The sequence below is a fragment of the Heterocephalus glaber genome, unplaced genomic scaffold, assembly GCF_053883595.1.
Source record: "Heterocephalus glaber isolate CG9 unplaced genomic scaffold, H.glaber_assembly_v1.0 deba00001547, whole genome shotgun sequence".
Taxonomy (NCBI): domain Eukaryota; kingdom Metazoa; phylum Chordata; class Mammalia; order Rodentia; family Bathyergidae; genus Heterocephalus; species Heterocephalus glaber.
In genome coordinates, this window is record NW_028258340.1 from 17,120,621 (window position 1) to 17,145,065 (window position 24,445).

General features: G+C 33.2%; 1 protein-coding gene across 11 annotated transcripts in view; it reads left to right on the forward strand.

The window, feature by feature from the left end:
- Dmd (dystrophin) overlaps positions 1-24,445 on the forward strand; it is a 2,486,572-nt gene that overhangs the window by 1,642,145 nt on the left and 819,982 nt on the right. For all 11 annotated transcript variants that reach the window (XM_004850043.4, XM_087189971.1, XM_087189973.1 and 8 more), the window contains one exon: positions 16,844-17,019. In XM_004850043.4, coding sequence (XP_004850100.2) covers positions 16,844-17,019 — 176 coding nt within the window. The remainder of the gene's footprint in view (positions 1-16,843; positions 17,020-24,445) is intronic.

Consider the following 24,445-nt stretch of genomic DNA (forward strand, 5'->3'; position numbering starts at 1 on the left):
TCCTCCTGCCTTGGGCTCCCAGATTGCTGGGATTGCATGCGTTCTCCCCCAAGCCCAGCCTATCTGCTTGAGTTAAGGGTGATAAAATTTTAAATTTCTGGTCGTGGTTCTCTTCTAAGTTTTTAATTTCTCTTTTATAGATTCTTTTTGAAATAAATTATAAAAATTTATCACAATATCGATTTTTTCACATTGTTTCTAGTTATTATGATGATCTCCAACATAGAATGACTTTTAACTACTTGGCAAATGAAGGTATGCTTCATATATCCTTGGTTTTTATGGCATACAGTTTGGTTTGTTGACCTGTCATCACAGTATGAGCTATTACTGTTAGAACACATTGAGACAAATCATCCTACATTACTGTCAGCCAGGGCAGATATCACACTGTTGTAGCAACATTTCAGATGAGTCTCATTCAACCTTGTAATTTTATAGAAAAAAAAGAATATTGTGCTTATATTTATTTCTGAACACTGGCCAATAATATTTATTGAAACTTGCAAGTCTAAAAATCTGTCCATATGTACAATACCTGATCCATCTTCATAACCTAAATTAGGTAAATATAACAATAAAGCTTCCCCTAACTACCTCCGATGCTGTGTATATCTTGCCAGCAAGGGCATCTGAAAGAAATTAGAGCTTTGGGGTTTTTTTTCATCATGTCAGTACAGAACTTTTCAATAAAAATAAATTACATTTGAACATGTTTATTTGGACAAAAGAAAAGAAAAATTCATTTGATTGATAGTAGACAGAGTTTTCATTAAGTTTATCAGCAAAAATACCACAATTGCATCATTCACCTTCTTGTTTCAAAGGAAAACAAAAAAATTAAGTGAAATGAACTCCATAGAGTTTACTATGCATACTTTAACCATTAAATTCATTATCAAGAATCATGTCAGCATGACATTCTAATATAGCAACTTCACAAAAACATGTAACCTAATCTAGGGATGTTATAGTCTTCTCTAAATCAGGTTGAGATACTGTGAAGTTTTAATTCTCATTCTTTCCAACCACATTATTTTATCTTGGTCTGTTTAACCCAGTCAGAATTTCTGTACAGTAAATGTCATTCCTGACTTTAATAAAAGATCATACTTAGAGAGATGTATAAATATAGATACTTATGTGATCATTGCTGAATCTGGAGTATATTGTCAATGTCTTAGGTTGATCCTTTTCCTCATTTTCTTATAATTTTCTTTTCACATTGAGAATATGATACTGCTTTAAATGTAGACTACTATTCAGCCATAAAGAAGGCTAAACTTGAGACATTTCTAGGTAAATGGATGCACCTTGAGAACATACACTTAAATGAAATAAATCGAACACGCATGTGTAAATATCACACTCTCTCTGGTGTGAGCAATTGAAAATGAAAATCAGTACCAAAAAGAATAATCAATATTCTGAAATAGGAAGAAATTGTTCAAAATTTTATATAATGTGAGATACTTTGTCAATACTTAAGACGTCTTGTGCAAAAAAGTATAGTATTCTTGGGAAATGAGCTGAGAGGTATATTAGCAAATGAAAAATATATTCTTTTAAGATCATGATACACAGTGTGTTGTTAAAAAAAATTGTTTTTTCATAAAACAGCTTTTTATTTTCTTTGTTTAATATCAACTTGTAATATATTAAAATAATTTTTTAAAATGTAGACTCCAAAATGAGCCTTATTTTTTAATCTTTACTCATTAAAACATCTAAATTTTTATTTAAAGGAACAAATTGAGTTTTAGATTTTATTGATTTATACCCTTTTTCAATTTGAGCCAGTATATAACAACATTTCAAACTATAAAATAAAATACTAAAAGAAAAAATTGGAACCAGGGAAGATAAAGACTAAAGTTTTCATACTACAGCCAAATATAAGGAAACAAACTAAATATGGAAAAAAATGATGTGAAGTGGGAGTTTTGAGAGAATACCGTCAAGTCATGACAATGCTTATTACTCATTTATTCCAAATATCAAAACAATATTATTTCCCTAAATTATGCTTGTCATAATAATTCTTTATTTGTCATAATAATTCCAAGTTGTCCTCATTTGAAAATTCATCTGTTTTTTTTAAAAAAGGGCAGCATGTTCAGATGGCATCAAGTAAACTATACATAACTTAATAACCTTTAACAAAAGACCTTTTTCCCTAGGTATTTTCATGGTAGACACTAGTTTATTCAAAATTAATATGCAGAAAAATACCATTAAAGAGAACTGTGAACTGATGATATTCGATGATCTTAATAATGTAACTTGAAAAGTAGTGGAATATTATTTATGATTTTAGATGTATTTTACCCACCACATATAGCTATACCTGTAAGGAACTTTAGTAATAGCTACTTATGCAAATATAGCGGTGATTTATATTTATAGATGTTGCTATCATTGTAGATAAAACTGAATATAAAAATAATACTTTTGCATGATTAAAATGCAGTACTGGAAAAGACTATTTTATCTGTCTCTCACTCTTGGGCAAAAAGTCCAGATCAAAATATATTATTTGGGTAAACATATCAATTTTCTTTCCAAGTAAATATAGCATTGTTTTTCTCTGATTAAGAAAGTATACCTCTTAATTATAAAAATACGTTTAAAATGAAGTAAAAATAAACAGTAATATCATTTCAGAGAAAGTCCCTATAACATTTTTTCTGGACATTCACCTAGTTTAGTTCCAATATGTCTTTCTTTTCAAGAATCTTCCTTTTATATAGATTCTCCAATTCCTCTGGAATGTTAATGCTTCTTGCTCTCTTATTTTGTAAAGCAAATGAATTGTTGCCATAAAATGGTTCACATACCGGATCATCATCATCTCTGACTACTCTTAACTAGAGGACTAACTAGTTCCAATAGTGGGCAACTCGACATATGTTGCTCTTTCAAGAGCACAGTGAAGCACTTATATAGGTACTTCATTTGAGGAACTGAGAACAATTTTATTAGTTGAAAATATAAGCTATTTTAAGTTGTTCAGAAGTGTGAAACCCAATTATCATACTGCAAAAGGGATTAAACCAAAAACACAGGTGCACATGTCCACCATAAGAACAAGTTGTCAAACAAACACACTTTAGCTGCCTCCGCATTGCCATTGTTAACAAGTATTCGTTTGCTCCTTGTTCAGTCATCCTGAAATGGTCTTTAGCAGGAAGAGATGGAAGCCAGTTGCAGTGACTTCTTGTTTTTGAAAATTGAGGTGATATTTGCCTATCTCCAGTGTTAATATAGTTCCTCAAAAGGCCACTGACAGCAAGCTAGGACTGTATTGTACAATCTCTTTTACTCCCCTGAAAGATAATTGGTCCAGAGCCAGGGATTTTAGCTCATTTAGAGCAGTAAGGTGCTCTTTAAAATTCCTTCACCTATGCTGGGCTTGTATGGTTATGCCTTTTCCAGTCTGATAAAAATTCTCCTTGACAGAGCAGACAAGGGAAAGGAACTGAACAGTTCTGCTTTCTGTGTCTTCTCTATCCCTAATCTTCCTCTTTCAGCCCTAATCAGTGAACCTCCGTCTTTCTCGTTCTTTCTTTGAATGGAAATCAAAAGGCCCTGAATGTTGTCTTTAACATTATCCCAAACCTCAGTTCATCCCAGGCTTGGCTTTTCCTTAGTTTATGTACTTCTATATTGTTCCTTTAAAATCTGTCCTCACTCCTGCATCCCTCATTTCATTTCATGTTCATACTTTTTTTTAGAATCTGAGCACATTTGAGGGCTCCCTGTATAGTGGCATGCATCTCATTAGGCATCCTAGCTTTGTGTTCACTACTATCATTTGCCATCATGTTACCAACATCTGACTCTTTCAAACTGCACCAGATTCTTGAGTTTTCTCTTTTAGAATTTAAAATTGTAGGATCCCTGTCTTTTTCTTTTCTTAACTTATTAAACACCTCCCCATAGGTACATGTTCCTGAAAAATGGATGTCGTTTTATTGCCTTATAGATTGTCCCAATTGATCATTGTGTATGGGCATAAATGAGCATAGGTCAGTATATCATTCCTGCTGGTTCACCAAGCCTGTCCTCATATAACCTGATTAGGTTCCTGAACCCTTTTTAATTCTGGCTGCAAATAACGAAGTTTGGCAATCAGCCTGTGTCTCAGTTTTCTCCTTGCATAAAAAGAATCTATATGTTATGTGTGAAGTAAGAGAACTTAAATTCACTTAATGTCTTCATTCCTAGCATGGGTAATGTGGTGTGTAGGAGAAGGTAGTTACATACCTGAAAGTGATATTGTTTTTCTTTTTAATCAAAGTAAAAATTTATATAGGATGAAACAGATTTATTTGGGGAGAAGTGAAGTATGTGTTTGTTTGTTTGTTTTTTGGTACAGAGACTTGACTCCAGGACATTCACACTGAGGTGTAACCCCAGCCCTTTTTATTATTTATTTGAGAGAGAATTTCACTAAACTGCCACAGTTAGATTTGGACTTGCAATCCTCCTGCCTCAGCTTCACAGAGTGTTCAGATTATCTGCATCTACCACCATGCCTAGCTAAGAGGTTGTTCTTATGAGATTTGAACCTGTTACATTTAGCTCGTGATTCCAATCTGTCATCATATTTTTGTGTAATGCTCATTCTGCCATCTAACATTTTTCCAGTGCTTTGTTAGTTGGTATGACTGTAGTGGCTACAAAAGGGTATATAGGAAGGCTGTCCATAGAACTAACAAATTTGTAGGTATTAAGCACTAAATCTGTTAATTTTTGTCAAGCAGTTCCACTTATAAAATTGACACCTCAGTTAAAAAAAAAATAGAATACTTGCATCAAATGAGAAAGTTTCAACATGTCCCCTTCTAGCTAATCTCCAGTCTCTTATAGGCTCCTGCTTATCTCATTTCTATCACCATTAGTTGTGTCTTGTCTTGAATTCATATGAATGGAATCATACAATATATACTATTTTGTTCAGAATACTATGTTTGAGACTCATCTGTGTTGTAAGTGCATTGGTGATTCATTCCTTTATATTGTTAATTAATATTCCATTGTATAAATATGGCACCATTCATCTATTCTCCTCCTGATAGGCTATTGTTAAGGAAGATACTATGAATATGTGGATACAATTCTTTTGTGAGTATGTTTGGTAGTTTTGAATAAATACCTAGAAGTGAAATAACTGACTCTGATATTTTACTTTATAAGATACTGCCAAACATTTTTTTAAATGTTTATTCCATGTTACAGTGCCATCAGTAATAATGGAGAGCTACATTCACTCTACCATTGCCAACATTTGATCTTCTCAGTCATTTCAATTTTTGCCATTTTACAGGATATGAAGTAATATCTTGTTATGGCTTGAATTTTGATTGTTCAGATAACTAACAATTTGAAGCATGTTTTCATGTATCTATTGGTCATTCATAGACATTAGGTCTGTTCAAGTCTCTTCTGTCCTTCTTACTGGGTGAAAATGACATGGTTTGAGGTCACTGGAAGATTGGAAATGATAGAAATGTTTTGCGATTTTGTTTTAGTTTTACTTTCTCAAAACTATCTATTGAAATTCAGTGTTGCTGCTTGAGAGGCAATGAATTGGCTTTGGAAAAGCACTGCTTTTATCCCTATCAGTAATATGACATGCTAAACCTTTGAATATTCTTTTACAAGATACAAACAATAGTCTTTTCAGAACCATCAACCCTAAATTTTTGGTTAGCAGCTTACTAGGCATTTAACACTACAGAAATAGAATGTAATCATGATTTTTATCACATGTGCTGTATGATCTTAGAGATGCTTTCAACATGCACAAAATGTCTGCCACTTTACAGCATACCAATTAAAGAGTACCTTCATTCATGTAGTCATATAGTTTAAAACATTTAACTGGTTAGCATCATAGAAAATTTAAAGAAGACAATGTCCCTGCACTGGAGACAATCATAAACTTCCAAAAAAATAATGAAGTTATCTCTGAAAATCACCCTAGGCACTATCCAAATGCAGTAGGATTTTACAGAACAGATAGAGAACTTTTAGTTGAGAATGTTTTCATGAGAGATAATATCTGGGGTGGTGCATCTTTATTCATTTAGCAAATGTGTTTTGAAACCTTCTATATAGGAAACACTTTCCTAGGCACTAGAGTGAGGAAAACAGTTAATGGTTTCTGCTGTCCTGTAACTCCTTGCCTAGTGAGTTGGAATGAACGGATTCCATAAGTAGAAATGAGCATATGTGTAATGTAAGAGAATGGTCAAAGATCTGAGGAATGACCAGGATATCTCTATTTCAGTTGAGTTGTCCAGTTGTGCTGAACCATGGATGAAAAATTGGGAAATTATAAGCATAGAAGTTTCCTTCCAGGGATGCTATGAGGTCCTGAATGTTATCTAAATATTTGGTCTTTAATAGCAATGCACTGACTATTCAGGAAGAATTTTTGAGCAGGAAATCTACCAGCAGAACTGTCCATCTGGAGGATTAATCTGGAAAGATTGTGTAGGAAGTTATGCAGTGAAAGTGTCTGAGGAAAAACAGTTAGGAGAATGTATTTCTAACATAGGTGAAGTGTAATGAACAGCTAGATTGGAGGGGGAACAATGATGATGGAATCAACTGGCAAGAACTATAACAATTAGGACCAGTAAGATAGAACTTGGACTGGGGAAAAAAAAGAGAGGGGTAAAACATAAATGATCTGGTAATTTCCAGCCTGATAAGTGGGAGAATTACAGATGTCATTCAAATAGAAATCAATTGCAGAGGTGATGTTAAATTGGTTACACATTGCTTTCTTTGAGGTTTTAGTCAAATGGAAATGTCTTGAGTGGTAGCTTTAAGGGAAGCATTGCTAGCAATAAAAATGTGGAAAACATTTGCATTTGTTAATTGTCTCTGTTTCTCTACACACGTTACCTTGATAAGGTCAAACTTGTTATAGTTAGTTTTCACCTCTTTTTATAATTATCCCTAACCTTTTAGAAAGTCACTTGGATAATTGTGGAAGTTCTGTGGCTATTTTATTCTTAAATTTCTCTCTTTTGTACATATTCCATGAGATACAGATTTTTGATATTGTTCAAATATGTTGATAACAAGGAATGATTCAGTTCTTGTGTATGATGTTTTAGGTTTGCAGAGGACATGCCCAGTCAACAAGAGATGCACATTTTTCTTCATCAACCCTTTTCCTCTTATTCCATGAAGGAGAGAAGAATTACCATAAAACTGATAATGAGTTAGGAAATAAGAATCTAACCTCAGAAATCAAGGCTTGAAGAGAAAAGAATAGCTTATGTGTAATACCCGCTTGACTTGGTGGAGGGACCTATGAGGCTTAGTGATGCCCAATACGTGCTTAGATGTGGAATATTAGTTGATGTCTTGGGGCTTCTGTAATCTAAGCTAACTGCTTAAAATCAATTAATTGATGTTAGACACAGAGATCTGGTTTTATCCCTCTTTATCTTATTTCTGGGCCTCTCCATTCTCAAGAGCCTGAAAAACTAAACCTTTCCTTGATAACTTGTTGTTTGTGGTAAGAGATAAGACTTTGATAAAACTCAATTATTCTTTAATGACTGTTTTCTCTACTTGGGTATTGCCTATATTCAAAAAGTTTACTTTTGAAACTTTCCCAAATGACACACAAATCAAACAGACTGTGATATCTTGCACAGTTTTGCTCAGTTTCTCAAGACATATTTCTTAAGCAATTATGGAGCTAAATAGTACTCAACTCTGTGCCTGGTAACATGAGGATTGGGAAAACACTGCCCTCAAGGCACTTATAATTACCACAACCTCTCTGTTCTTTTTCTTACCATCTCCCCAAATCCAGACACACACACAGAGAAACAGCCACAATCATATACAGGATCATACAAGTAATTGATGCATCTTATTTTCAAGGAAAGTTTTACAGTTGTATAATAACATAGCATTGTATATAGTTTCTTGCTTGCTGTGCTCTCTCATATCAAATTCATAGTGTTGACAAAAATAGAAATTTATTTATCATTGTAAAGCATCATTTACAGAGTATTTACCCTAAATATGTATTGGAGTGAATCGCATAGGAGAGAATGTTTAATTGCACTGAACAATTTGCCTACATTAAACAGTTATTTAGAGATTGCACCATAGCAGAAGTATGTGAAATTCCTATGAAAATACAAAAGTAATTCATGAACAAGTTTAATTCCTGATCTCTTCAAAAGCAGTACCATTACAAGTGGAAATTTTATTTGACCTCTAATTTTTACTAGTGGAGGGGTGAAAATTATGATGGGGAAACCCAAGTAAATTCATTAGAATAATATTCTTTATTTTTTTAATTTGTAGGAAATCATACTGCCTTTCAACTATCTACATTATACCCATGATGATAATAACTGATATCTCTGTTAGCAAATGGAAATGAAAAATAGTAGATATAGCAAGTCCAATAATGATAAAATTACTTCTTTTGCTTTCTTATGTAATAGCCATGCAAATATTCAAGGAATGCCAAAATATGTTTGGATTCTGATTGCTACCTCAGAATTTTCCCCAAATCATTTAAGTGACAATGGTAGATCCAGCCACACTCAGAGCCAAATCCAACTAACAAATCTTAGATTTAGTTCTGCCCATAATTCACCCAGGTATATTTTCAGTTCCAATATTTTCTCTGAGCTCCTGACCAGTATCTCTGATATATTTTCTTCATTGCTGTCCTCAATGCCTAAGGAAGTCCTATCTATTTATGTCCCAAATATCACTTGGATTCATCCACTTCTCTCTGTTCCAACCATTGCCCCTGTCAATCAAAGTTGCTATCTTCCCTGACCTTAGCTACTTAACTTCTGGTCCAGAGCTTCTCTCTAATCTATTCCTCCTCCTGCAGCCCATGATGACCAGCACCTAGCATAATGCCTGGCCAATAGGAGACACACAATAACTAGTAGATCACAGTGCGAAAATATTTGATGGGTGTGATGAATTACAATAAGAAAACAGCTTTTTAGAACCAATGAATTATACATTTTAATTAAGCATTTTAGTCTGTAATCAATTGCTTATTTTCTTGCACATTGTCTTGCTTTTAGAAAACAATTTTGTTATTTTATACACACATACATACACATCATATCACTCTCTATTCACCAAATGGATTTAGAATAAATACTTGTGCAGCTCCTGATTTATAAGACCTCTGGAATGAAGAGATGGGGAGTATTTAAATGACCTATGTTTCTGTCAAATTGTCATAAGTGCCAGTGTTTTTTGGTTTTATGCAATATGTTCCATGATGGACTACCTCACATATATCCAAAACCATGCTAGCAATTATGGAGAAATAGTGTACACTCCAAATCATGTGTTTTACAGCCAAGATCACTTAATGAAAAAGCAAGCATAGGTGTGGATGAGAGATGCTATTGTATCAGAGAAAAGCCAAGTTGTTTTCTTAACAAATCTAAGTAAATGGAGGAAAAGGAAATTCTTAAATGGTTTCAGGTGTTTTCCCTGAACTTCATGTGAATGATTTAGAAGCCAAGGATTAGATAAATCTGAAGCTAGAGAAGACTGGCATTGATTTTAGCAAAAGAAAACCTATTCACTTTACATTGTAGAGTTATGTACTTTATAACAACTGTTTTCTTTGAAGCAATTCAATTGCCTTTGGAGAGTGGTAGAATGTATGCATATTCCATTTTGAAGCACTCAAATTATAAATACAGTTCTAAATCTAAAACATGTGTTAGACCAGATTTAATGTGAGGACCCCAGTTTCAGATCCATAAAGGCAGAAATTTGGGGTTTTTTTGATAACCCTCTGCTTTGAATCTCAGCTTGTAATTGAAGAATGTATGAGGATTTAAAATTTTTTTTTTGTTTTGGGGGTTTTCCCAGGGCATCATTTCTTGAAAAAGAAAAAAAAAAAATACATACTGTAGTAACTTTAGATCATGTAGTACTTAGAGCCTGTTATGATTAATTCATTTGCTATCCACATTAATAATAGTCCTAACGATGAACATATACATCGGTGATGTGGATGAGATAAACATATCCAAAGGAAATGTCATTGTAATTTGATATTAGGTAAATGTCTCATTAAAATAAATCACTCCTGTACCTAATTTTCCTTTAGTTCTTTGGCAGGATGTTTCCTTTCGAAAAGAAACAGTCTAATTCTAGCTTTAGGTGAAATTCTCATTATTCTTTTATGACAATCATTATCAGGAGCAGATAAAGAATTATACCAGTGAACATATGTACTATTATACTTTGTAGAAAAAGCAAGGTATCAGATGAAATCTAATAAGACCATTTACTGATTCCAGCTCCTGTGACAAAGTAACAAAAGCATTCATATAATTGGAGCATTTTTTTATGAATAGGACCAAACAAACATTAACTAAAGTGAAAATAAAATGAGAACAGGAGAAAGAAGATGTTAAACTGGGACTGTTTGTTTCTGCATATTCATTTACAAAGACTACTCTTTCATTTGATTTGTTTTCCAAATTACTAGTAAAAGATCTGTACACACAAAGCTAGAAGTTGAATCTGTAGCACACTTCACATTTGGAGATATATTTTATGGCCAAGAGGAAACACTCATTCAGATTACTTAATCTTCACCTGTAAAGACCAGTACATGCATAAATGAAACTGCATTAAATAGAAGTATTTTATAAATACCTATACAGAGTTAGGGAGCTTACCTCCCTTCGGAGCTTCTGGAAGTTGAAGCTAAATTTCCAGAAAGAGAGAACTTTTAAAATGACTGTTAGGCTAAGTAATGAGTTTATCCCACAAAATGTAGCAGGTCAGTCAAAGTAGCAGAAAAACATTTGTTTTTCTGGGAAGTTGAAGCTAAATTTCAAGGTGGGGAATAGCAGGAGAACTAACTACAAAAACAGAGGCCAGAGTTGGTCCCTGGTGGCTGGGATGTTTGCGCTTGATCTTAGAATGAATAGGTTGGTCTGATTCTTACTTCCCTCTTTCTGGACCCTCTGAGCCTTGGTCCTCACCTCCTACAACTCTCATTCTTTGATCAAAACTTGTCATTTTCTCCAAAATATGTACAATTTCTACACGCTAATCAAAAATAGTTTTTAAATATTTAAGGAAATGGAAAAGTTAACCATTCTGATTTGATAATTACACACTGTACGTATGTATGCAGTTAAATATACACCATAGATGTGCATAACTAAATGTAGTTCCTTTGTACATGAAATCCCGCTTAACTTATTGTAAAATTAATGATGTTATTAAAGAAATCAACAAGGCAATAGTTAACAAATATAATATTGTTCATCAACCAAAAAAGTCTATGAATTCTGTAAACCAGAAATCTCTATCAAAGATTTATCAATGAAGAGACAAAGGATACTAAAGGTCATTATTTGATAGTGGAAGCTGACATAAAGGAGTTCACAACTCTGAAGAATGATAAGAGGTTTCATGTGATCCTGAATATTTTGCGACACTGCCGGAGGCTGTCAGAGGTCCGAGGGGGAGGACTTACCCGTTACGTCATAACCTGAGGCCTTTGCTTAGAACTGACAGGTAGTAGGCATAGAGGCTAGTCCTGTAACTGTCTTACATATAATCTCTTTGGCTTTTTAAATTTTTTATTCCTCTTATTTTACAGAAATAAAACCTTTTTGGATAAAAAATAATAATAATAATTGTAAAAGATTATTTTGTATCTAAAAACAATTGCCATATCATTAAGCCCCTTTTTACTTTTTCCTCATCCTTCCTGATTTTTTTATATACTATGTTTTTATCCTTGCTTCTCTCTTCCTCTTTGGTTTTTTTTTTTTGGGGGGGGGGGAGGTTGTTTTGGTTTTTTTTTTTGGTACCGGGGATCGAACTTGGGCCCTTGTGCTTGCGAAGCAGGCAGCGGAACCACTGAGCTATCCCTGGCCCTCTCTTCCTCTTTGTAACTCGTGGATTTCCCAAATGTTACCTGTCCTTCAGTCTTTCTCACTGTCTTCATCAGATGAATCACCTAGTCCACAGATGGGTTAAGTTGACTGTGTCCTATTGCTGTCCTTGGTTGATGCCTTGCGTATTTGCCCTTTTGTGTTGCTTCTTTATAAAATTTCATCGTTTGATAAAAGTTGAAATATACTTTCTGAAGTATATTAAAATATGTGAAGACTGAGGTGACTATTCTAAAGTCTAAGAATTCACAGGAGAGACAAGCTTGTTTACTTTATTTTTGAGAAAAGTACCAGAAACTACTTTTCAAATTCTTCCATTCTGCAGACTAGCAAAAAAAAGGGGAATGATTTTAATAAGAACAGAAAAAGAATATAGAGCACAATATTGTTATGAAGCCAAAACATCAAATTTTATCAGTTCCACAACTCTCTGCAAGGTTCATTTTAGTATGTATTTTTAGTTGATCCATCAGCAAAGGGATCCAGGGATTAATCTGCCTTAAAGTAATTCATTAGCACAATTACAAGAAAACTTCAGGATTGGATTCTTAACACATTTGCTCATTCAATAAAGGTTTGTTTTTCTTTCTTCTATTCCCTTCAGTCTTTATCTCTCCCCCCTCAATCATGGTTTTTTCCCTCGTATTTTCCTATTTTTCTCCCTCATTTGTGATGGGGTTTTTTTGCCAATTCTTTCTCTCTTACACAGGTCACCCAATTTGTCATTGTACAATTTCTCATAACTGCTTCTTAGCTCATTCCTTTTCCTCATCTGTTACATTTTATTTTCCATGTATTGTGTTTTCATACATTTTAGGAAAGTTTTATAAATGTCCTCTTTTAAAATGTATGCAATATTTTCATATAAAAGACAGTAATTTCTTTTTTTCATATTCTTTCCTCTCTAAAAATGTAACAGTTTCTTCCTTGCTCTATTTCCTCTTCCCTCCCCCCAATTTGAATAGACTTCAAAGACTTAGCTACTAAAATGTTATTTTCTATAATTTAAGGATACTTATTGATTTAAAAAACGTAAAAGAATTTACGAATAACTCAGTCATTCAAAATCATACCCCTCCTGCTCTCCTTTGCCCTCTCTGCATCTCTAGCCTGCCCTTTCTTTCCTAGTGTATCTATTTTGCACACCTTCATTTCCTCCCCCCTGGGATTCTGATTCAGTAGGCCTAGAGTGGTTCTGGGCTTTTGTATTTTGCAAAAGCTCCCTAGGGGAGTCTGATGCGCATTCCTTATTAAGAATGAATGCTTTAACATTGGAATCAAAACACAATAAGCTTTTTCGCCATGATGAATAATCCAATAGATTTAATTATGATTTTCTGTATAAAACTAAGACTAGATGTTAATTGCCAGAAATAGATAAGGATGCTTATAACAACAGTATATTAATATGATATCAAACCTTAGAAATTTCATTGGTAATGAATAATTTACTACTTAAAATATTTAGAAGCTATAAAATTACAATTAATTTGGTTTTTGCTGTGAAGTTGATTAAAATTTTACATTTAATTTTGTAAATCAAATGTTATCTTTTTTCTTGCTCAGAGGCTAACCATGAAACAGCATATGCAAATTATATTTCCTATTTTAATCCATTATTTTGCTTTTTTTATATTTTATCACTGAATATTCTCCCTAAATAGACCACACACTGTAAATTATTTTTTCTGGTTATACAATCTTCTGATACAAATGCAATAGACTATTCAATGAACTCTTCTTTGACATAATTTTTAAAAATCTAAAGACCGTGATTTGGGATTCTATATAAATGAGGTTTAAATCTATCAATTTAAAAGTTATTAATTCACTCTTAGCTAATTCAATTCTATCTCATATCTGTGAAACAGAAATAATAAAACCCTTTTTGGTTCTACAGTTGGATTGTAAAAGGCACCATAGCCATCAGCCATGGAGTAAAAAACAGCAGGTACCTATTCTATTACCTTATTACTCAAAGTATTGTTCCTGGACCAAGAACATCACTGTCCCCTTGAAGCTTGCTAGGAATACAAGATTAAAGCTCCTCTTTTGACCTATTGAATCACTCTAACAAGATCTCCGGGACATCCTTGTACACATTAAAATTTGAAGAGAATCTTTCTTATGTGTGTCCCATGCATGTTTAAAAATGTAAGTTAAGAGTTATAAGAATTGGACACTACTGGCAATACAAATATGAGCACTGATCTCTCCCTTCTAACTGCTTCCATGACTTCTTTGTTTTAGGCAAAGTATTTTCCATTTCAGAAGTCACTCATACTCTCATGATCCAGCTTTTCCCAAGCTTTGTGGATTGTTCCTTAATAGTTCATATTACCTTTAGCTTTTCCTTCTGGTCCATTGTCAAAATCCTAGGTTTAGTCCCTGTACTTATGTTCCAGGCTCCTATCCTAGCCTGTTTTGTTTCTTTCCCTGCCTCAGCCTTAGCCTGTTCTCTCCCTCAGAATTTATTCAAAAGCATCATTCTAGACTTGACACTACCATATTTAAAAACTAAGTTGTTTTCTATTGACTTCCAATGAATCTCAAACTCCTTAACAAAAAGCAAGCCCTTTCTGCCCAGGCCACAATATATACCTATAGCTGTACCTCTTCCTAAACTCATGCTCTCATCCAATGACATAAAACCCATTTGGATATTCCTGATTAGATCATGGAGATTGCACACCACAGGCCTTGACTTCTGCCATCCCAATGCCTCCCTAAACCTTGAGGTGCCTAAGTTTTACAAATTCTTTAAATTCTAAACTCTCCTAGAGGTCTCTTGTGTTTGTCCCTCTGATAAGATCATCCTTCTTCAGATCTACTGTTCACTGAGTATCTTGTCTCCTCTAGCTTACTGCATATAACAAATCATCTTCACACCTGTCTAATTTCATCCAGATTATATACTGCCAGAAAGCTAGAAAATTGTGTTTAGTTTTTGAATCTCTAGGAGGCCCAATGATAAATGTTAATATTAATTATATCATGATGATGATAAGATTGACCTTCCTTCCTTCCTTCTTTTCTTTCCTCCCTTCTTTTCTCTCTCCTTTCATCCCTTCTTTTCTTCCCCCATGCCTTCTTTTCTCTTGCTTCCTAGTTCCTTTACTCACAGATTTGTGCATTCACCGAACAGTTATTTATTGTGTCTGTGGACCAGATACAGTATTGTACTAAGCAACAGGACACAGTTGTGACCTGCCCTTAAGGAATTTATGATTTAATGGCACTATAGACACAGTGTGTTATGACTGATAACCCTGTTACTAAAGAGTGACTGTCACGTGTAACATTGATCTTAACAGGTGGTAAAGAGTGAGATTTAAGCAATGGAATAAAATACAAGAAGTTGTTATTTGCAAGAAAATAACACATGTTTACTAGAGCAAAATTCATGAGCATTCAGGGGGGGTACGGTCAGGACAGCTAGTGAATCATTCAATAACTATTAGTGTATTAATAATGTAAAAGTTATTGTGAAGCATTATATTCCTGTAGATTTGTGTAGTTTTTGCTTTTGTTTTTGTTTTGCAGGGCTAAGGCCAGAACCTAGAGCTTTACTCATGTTAAGCAAGTACTCTACCACTGAGGCATATCTCCAATCCTACTTATGGAGTCTTTTAATTAACAAAAATATACTGACAATAATTTTATTTTTTTAAGAGTCATATGAATGTAGTAAAAATATCAAGAAGTTTTTGGGGAATGAGTGTGAGAGATTTGACTCAGTCTCAAAAAAACATGCATTCATTGATTTATTTGGTAAACATATTCTGGAATCTTGTATTAACTTGGTATTGGGTCAAGGAGTAGGGGAATATAAGAATATTTGACCATCGATTCATATGCATAGAAAGACTGTTTCACATATTATCATAATTTTGTTAATACCATAAGGATTTGGGAGTCATTCAGATTTAAATACAAAGGTGTTTCAAGTTCTCATGTGTCATTTCAGTTTCTAAAGTTTAGATTTAGTAATATGTTATTTTAATTGTCTTGAAATACTATATTATCTTTTTTTAAAGGTAAATAGAGATTGGCTTTTTTTATTTAATGATAAAGCCTTTTCATTTTTATCCACACTTGGTTGAAATAGTCTCTTTTTATTTTTCTCACACTTTATTCTTAAAATTTCATTCAGGATAAAACATAGAAGATATTTAAGCTTGACAATATCAATAGCTAATAAAAATGCTCTAGTGGCTATAGATTATTTTAAATTTTATTACTGTACCTTAGAGGTTTCTTGATGGGCTGCCCCTGCAAGCAGTTAATTCTCAGTTTTACATGGCTTCATACATTGATGCAAACAGAATTTGAATAAATTTCCTTTTATATAGTATTTAATTGTATTTAATAACCTCTAGAGCTACTTTTTAAAATATACTATTTATAAACTGTGTGTTCTTTTTCACCTCTCATACCAACAATCACTGAGAAACCCAAATAGAGTACTTTGTTCATGTTTAAATTTTACAACACTTCATGGACTATTAAACATGGAACATCCTTGTGGGGACAAGAAATCGAACTTGATCTTGAGAAGGCTTCCAACTAATTGATTTGTAGGATATTATAAGATCCTCTAGCTGGCAAGCTTACAAAAATAAAAATTAGAGCTGAAAAGAGAAGACACTTTTTGCTGACATATGTAAGGTATCTTTCTGACTTGTATCCTTTGGATATGGGCATGTAAATTTCATAGAGCAACTTTCATATGAAGCTTTTATATTTCTTTCTCTCCCAGTATAAGTGCGTGTGATAGCACATTGCTTAATCTTTTCTCAAATAAAAAGACACGGGACTTCGTTCTTGTGTATGTGCTGCCTAAGTGAGCACAAGGAACTTCATTTTTGTTTCGCTGTTTTGGTATTTTACAGGAACTCCAGGATGGCATTGGGCAGCGACACACTGTTGTCAGAACACTGAATGCAACTGGGGAAGAAATAATTCAACAGTCTTCAAAAACAGATGCCAGTATTCTACAGGAAAAATTGGGAAGCTTGAATCTGCGGTGGCAGGAGGTCTGCAAACAGTTGGCAGAGAGGAAAAAGAGGTGAGGTGACATGTCAAACAGGGATGTGAAAATTTTAGCAGAGCTATTTAAACTGCCTTTAAAAAGTAGATTTCATAAGAGAAGATTATAAGCTGAGTGAGTGGCAGAAACATTAAGAAGCCCATCAAGTTCATCAAGAGCACTAAAGAAATATTTTCTTTCTTTTTCTCTGATGCTAAAATATATACTTGTTGCTACTTAGTGGTTCTCAGCAATTTTCAACTTTGGAGTTTGTTTTAAAAATCACACATGATTTATTAATTGTGACAGTCTTTGGTGTATTCCAACTTTAACAAGCTACATCTCAAGTATTTTTTAAAAGATGAGGAAAAGGCTTATGAATGACTATATCATAGGGAAGACAGATCTTTGGTTAGATTTTTTCAGCCACTGTGAATATGATTTTTATGCTAAAAAACATGGTAGTAATATTTACTTCTTGTTCCACTTCATTTGCTAGTACTTTCTTAAAGTGGCACTTAGGTGAAAATTAGTGAAATCTACAGGAGAAAAACCCCCAAAGGTTATTGTTGAATTCAATAATCATTTAACTTTCCTTAGAATGTACTGAAAGCATTGAAAGCCAAATGCAAGCTGCTACAGTTGAAAAGCATAGATATTGTATAAATGGGATTGTGTATTATGCTTCCAGTTGCTACTAATGTTTCTTGTTTCATAAGGGAGGACTTGGCCTTTATCTACCAAATGAGACTATTGTTGTGAACACTGAAAACTCAGTTCTGTTGCCAAACCCTTGCATCCTAACTATCATCTACGTAATAGGTGGATTTTAATAGTCAGGGCCGGAATACCTCAGTGATGAACATCTGTGGTGAGAATGTAATAGAAAAAAAGCTTTAGAATTATGTCCATTATCTTTTCGCACTTCCTTTTCCCATATTGCTTAATTCAGAAAGTAAATGCAATTCATATTTTATACAAAACAGATATAAGAGTTGATGTACACATATACATACACATCTCGCTAAAATTAAAGACTAGCAGCATCCTCCAAATACATGTTTATTATACCTTGGTTAGAAGATGTTCTTGATTATATAGAGATAAAATAAAGACCCAACTTTTGTAGCTAAATGACTTCCTTGAACAAACACTTTTTTCACATTAAAATCTATTAATCACACAAGTATTTCATTATTTAAATAACTAAAATATTAATACTATAACAGGTTTAAACTTTTAAATCATTTCTAAAGCAAGCTCAATGTAATTTAAAATTAAATGGTAGAAAATGAGAAGGATTAATACAAATTGAATAAAATGACATAAAATATATCTTGAATATATAAAGTCAATTAAGTTGATTGAAAGATTCATTTTCCTTAATATGTATAAAATATTACTTCTCATTTTTAAATATTTTACTATGTAGTATTTGAGTAGAGGATATTACTAAACCCTCTGATAACTTTTTTTTAATTTAAAAGGTTATTTGTACATTTTAGGAATACGTAATGATCACATTCATCATAGGGAATTTGAATTTGTTCATGATATATCTTCTTTTTTATTCTATTCCCCTCCCCTCCCTTCAACCCCTCTTCCCCTCCTTATTTACAAAAGCTTTGATTTCGTTTTTCCTTCTTTTCTCATTTATTCCTTTTCCCTCTTTCCTTTTCCTCTCCTCTCTCCCTAGTTCCCCTTCTCATTGGAATATTTTCTTCCTATTTCACAATATCTATTAATGTAATTTACATGAATTTTTTAAAACTTGTTATATGTCATTGACTTCTAAATGTAAATTATAATTTGTAATTAAATATGGCACAATATGCCTATTTCACAAAGTAAGCTCTAAAATTTTAGATCCTTCTGGTTTTATAAGAAAGTAGTATATGCTGACTCAGTTAAGAAATATTATACAAATTGTAGGTTAATTACAACTGGGGATTTGGCTATAATTGGATAGAAAACATTCTCTTACTTAATATTTTGACCTACATTAAATATTGAACTTTTGTGTTTTAAAAGGTCAAGATCATCTTCCTTGAGGGTTTGTTGTTTTTCAACTCAACTTTTAAAATTGTCTACTTTGTGCTACATTTTAAAAATAAATGCTAGCGTGTTTAAATTTCCACTGAAATCAGGTTTGTGGCATTCTTTGTAGGATTCTGAGATCTTTTAAGTTTTGTGAAATTTAAAACTATAATAAAATAAAAGTGGTGCCAGTTGTCCCAATATATTCGAAGCTCTTTCCAAGTTTCTAGTAGCATATCAAGTCCAAATAAGTAATATAATATTTCATAAAGGATATGCTAACCTAACAATTGTAAGAGAGCTGTAATCACAAAACTATTGTTAATCAATGGCAACACAAGTAGAAGTTAGAAGAGTAGAAGTTATTTATTGCTCAGGTGAAAAATAAGACACTTATTCAACTTAACCATAGTGTTCTTCATTTGTAATAGTCTTTAAATGCAGCTGTTAGAAACATTCAACATTTCTTAGTCCAAAGGCACTCATGAAAGAAAGTATGTAATTTAAGCAAAAAAGTCTGTGAAAACTATCTGGACCCATATACCTATATAATTTTAACCTTCCTTTTTGAAAATGCAATGTATCAGTGTATCAGTACTGTAATATGAAAATTCTCAGAAATATTCAAATACCAGTGGACATCTATTAATATTAGTCTGTGTTGGAAACAAATGAACTACAAAATACTCAAATTAAGATGTGCAAATTAAGATAAAAAATTTGCCGTCACTTCATTTATGTACCACAGGAATCGGATAACATCTATAGGTTTAAGCATGATACTAATGACTTTAATGGTTTCTTAGTTACCAAAATGATGTTTGTAAACAGAACGTAAATTAAAGACTATTAGCTATAAAAGGAAGTTATAGGTTAAAAAAAAGCAGACCTGTTATGCAAAGAATTTTTAGTCTGGTTCCATGAATAGAATTGAAGGGGTGCCATGATCTTGAATAGGGAATAATTTACCTCTTTGCGTTCACTAACCTCAGATTGAAATTGAGCATTTCTTTCCATTTTGAATTTAAAGCAAAGATACAGTCATATTAGCAATGTCTGTGAAATAAAATATATTCATATCTCATTAGAGTTCTTACAGATATCTCAAATTATGATTATGCTTATTTTTATTATTAGTTTAATTGTACCAATTTATGGAGTATAATGTGATAATATGAAATCTATGCATACACTGTATATGATCAAAGTAGGGTAATTAACACTTCCATCTTAAACTATTTTTAAATTTTTGATGAACACATCATTAAACATATTTCTGAGGTACACTGATGTTTCAGTAGATGTGTACAATATGTGCTGATCAAATCAAGTTAATTAACATTTCCTTCTCTTTATCAATACTTTGTCTTTGGAACATTTGAGTTCCTTTCTTCTAGTTGTTCACTCAATATATAATAGTATATTGTGAGCTATAATCACCCTTCTGTCCTGTAGAACAATAAAAATTACTATTTCTATTTAACTCTAAGTAACTCAAACATTCAGTAGACATTAGATATGCCCGCAAAATCCTATTACTTAATGTATAAATAAACAAATACATGCATTACTATATCACAGTTTTGTTTTTGTTATTATTTTAGTATTTCAGTATGGTTGGTTTCTTTTCTTATGTATTGTAAATTGTGAACTTAGAAACATTATTCTGAGGAGTCCTAGGCTTTACCAAATTACCACAGGGATCCATGATATTAAAATGACCTTAATTGTTTCTAGACAGCTTTGTGTTTATTTGCTCAAGTTCTTATCCTAATTTATTATATTTTCAGTCGTTTCAATGTGCAGATATAGCTTTATAAACTCCTTTTATTCTGGAGTTCCAGGAAAGGATGTATCAGGCAAAAGACTATAGAGAGTCAGGCCTTCAAGCAATAGATTACTGACAACATAAGAAAGTATTTTAGTTAAGATAAAGTCAGTGGATACAAGATTGAATGGGAAAAGGAAACAAAATGATGGGAAATGGAATCCCCAAATTGAAAAATCTCTGGATCATAGCTCTTACTGATCAAAACTTGTCTCAAGAAATTATGTTTTCTTTTCATTTTAGGCAAATGAAATATTGATTCTCCTATTTCACAAATAATGCAATTATTCTAACTTATATTAAGAAGCAGGGCTCAGTGGTGCCCATCTATAATTGCTGCAACTGGAGAGGCTGAAGCAGGAAGATCAGAAGCTAGCCTGAGCAACATAGCCAGACCCTGACAGATAGATCTGATAGATAGATAGATAGATAGATAGATAGATAGATAGATAGATAGACAGACAGATAGATGGGCAGATGGGTGGATGGACGGATGGGCAGGTGGGTGGGCCAACAGGCAGGCAGGCTAGAGGTGTATAGCTCAGTGATAGAGCACTTGTTTAGTGTGCACCACGCCCTGAGTTCTATTCTCAGTACATAAAAAGTAACATGTTAAGGATAATGTTTTAATCTAAATGTTACTTTAGTAAAAATATTTCTTGAATGTATTGTTTACCCAACTTTTTAAACTGAAAATTTTCAAGCATTTAGAGAATTTGAAAAAAAAAAAAGCAAAATAAATACCCATATACCCATTTTCCTTCTAACTTCTTAGTCAAGGCTTGATAATATTTTGTCATATATGCATTCTTTCTCTCTCTTTCTCTCCCCATTCACTTTTGCCTTCTCCCTGCCTAAATCTAATATAGAGTGTAATATACACACACACAAACACATGTTTTATTTTTACATTTGTAAGTAATTTTTTAAACACTGTTATAATTCACCCTTAAATTTTTGAGCACACATGACATTGGAATATATGCCTGGTTATTATACCCAAACAAATTGAAAATAATACCATATTATTATTTAGTATCTAGTCCATATTCAAATTTTTCCAACAGGTCAAATATCTTCTTTGTATTTTGGGAGGGGATGCTACCAATATCTCATATTTTCATGCATTGTATTTTGTTATTTTACTTATTTATTCTTTTTAGTTTAATGCAGCCCTTTCACCTTTTATTTTTTTGTAATGATACTGACAATTGAAAAATTCCAAGTCAGTAGTTTCAAATAATAGCCCACCTTTTAAAATTGATTTGTCTGATTTATGTTTTTCCCTCATGGTGTCATTTTACTTGTTCTCTCTTCTCTGATTTTTTTTATAAATTGGGTCCAGGTAAGACTTGAAAAAGTACAGGTCAAAATATTTTTGGCAAGAATACTTCATATGAGATGCTGTGTACATCATATTACAACTTGCAGAGTTGTATTGTAAGAGGCAGTCCCATTTTGCTAAGATGCTGCTAAGTTTAATTGCTCAGTTAAGGTGGTGACCATCAGCTCTTGCATGGTCAAGTTATATTTTCCTTTGAAATTGCTAAGTCATCTAATGTCATTGCGTATCCATTTCGGATCTTTCCTAAGCCACTCACTATTACTTTAAGGCTTGCAAAAATATGATTTTCCTACTTCTGACATGATCTTACACCAGTGGACTTTCTTCTGTTTAAAAAAATGCTTTATGTTTCCTCTGTATATATTGATGTCAGTATGAACTTATAGATTCTTATTTATTCAGTGTTCCAGTGAATTACATTTATTACCCCTGGCTAGTGGGAGTTCCTTGAAGCTTACTGCTCAGTTTTCCCAGGTTCACCTTGGACTTTCCTTGTCCTAGTTTTGGAATTAATCATCTTTCCTCAGACCTTTGGTTTTGTTTAGAGAGAAACCAAGTTAGTCACAGAAGCCCCTTTTTAAAGGAATATTGTTGGCCTCTTTCTGGAAAGCAATCCCAGGAAAAATCATGTTTCCATATAACTTTTGCAAAGATGCTTGACAAAACTCTTTCAGCATGCGTAGAAGTTCAAAGTAAGGCTAGGCATATTTAAAAGGTCTTATTGTGTAAGATTTAGTGTTTGATCAGTAAGTTATTTTTTGAACCAATTTACTTCTGAATTATTGAACCAAAGTTTACCTGTATATGATATGTGCTTCTTTGCCAAGCAAATTAACAGTATAAATAAGATAATGAAAGGCACTCTTTAATGTACTCAAGGGGAGAAATTGATGTTTAAAGACCTTAGCTGATTGTTTGCATGCAAATGATTGTTGTTAATTAGAAATGAGTCTTATCGAATTCATTAAAGGAGTCCTAGTAGGGCTTCTTCTTGAAAAATCTCTATTTGCAATTCCTATACCTCTATACACTCCTTGTAAGACAACTGTTTCTCTCTTAAGTGTTCTTTCAGTTTGGCTCCTTGCTAATTCAGACTTCCCTAAACAAATTGCTTTCAGTTTCAAGCAAAATGCTTTTCAGCAATCATGTTGCCTAAAAATTAAAAGCCAAAAATTTTAATATGATTCCAAATCCCCTCACACTGTGTGCCATCATTAAGTACACACAGCCTATTTATAGAAACTGGTGCTAAAAGCCTGCTCACACATCCACCACTTTGCCTCAAGGATCTCTCAATTCCCAATTCCAGTCCACTTGTTCTCTTCTTGAACTTCCCTAGCTTCTCACCCATTGCCAGTTTTGACCTTGATTCTCTCTTCATCCAGCCCAGAGTTTGAGAACTGAGTGCCCATAGGCAGAAACCAGCTTGGATGTTTTTTAAACGACATGGTTTTAAAATAATTGGCAATATTTAAAAATTGAGGGCATTCATATATTTTAAATATGGTTTTCTGTCTTCTTTTGAAAATTTAGATCTGGCTTTAAAGCACTTGTTCCTATATCCTCTCCTGGCACCATCAGCTGAAACTGAGTAACAGATGTTTCAGTCTCTTGCTACTCAAAGTGTGGTCTCTGGTCCGGAGCAGAGAGATCACCTGGGAGTTGCTAAAGAATGCAGAATCCAATAAATCACAGTCAGCATTTTAACAAGATTTCTAGGTGATTTATGTGTACATTAAAATTTTAGGAACATGGCTTTGAGTAAGCAAACTTTGTCTTCAGTTTGCCAAAACAGTCTCACTTTGCTCACTTATATTGTTTTCTTATAGACATTTGACTTTATAATATCTTGTACAGATCATTGGATGATGATGATGGGGGTAGTGGTGGGTGTGGTGGTGATAACCCTTAATATTGCCAGGTACTTTGTATTATAGCTCATATAACTCTTAGGACAATTATAGTATAAGATAGTGCTCTTCTGCTTTCGATTGTACTGCAGGTAGTGGAGGCACAAACTGGCGAAGCTCCTTCTTCAAGTTTACACAGCTAGCAAGTGTTTGAACCAGAATGTAGACCTGGACAGTCTTATTCCAGTACCCTTACTCTAGGTCCAATTTTGCATTATTTATCCTGGTTTTGGCCTGTAGTATTCTCTAGTGTATACTTCAGTTTCTGTCCTCCAACCATTCGCTTAGCTGTTCATGTTTAGTAGGAAAGGAATTGGACATAGAATCTGTTCTAACTTATCTTTC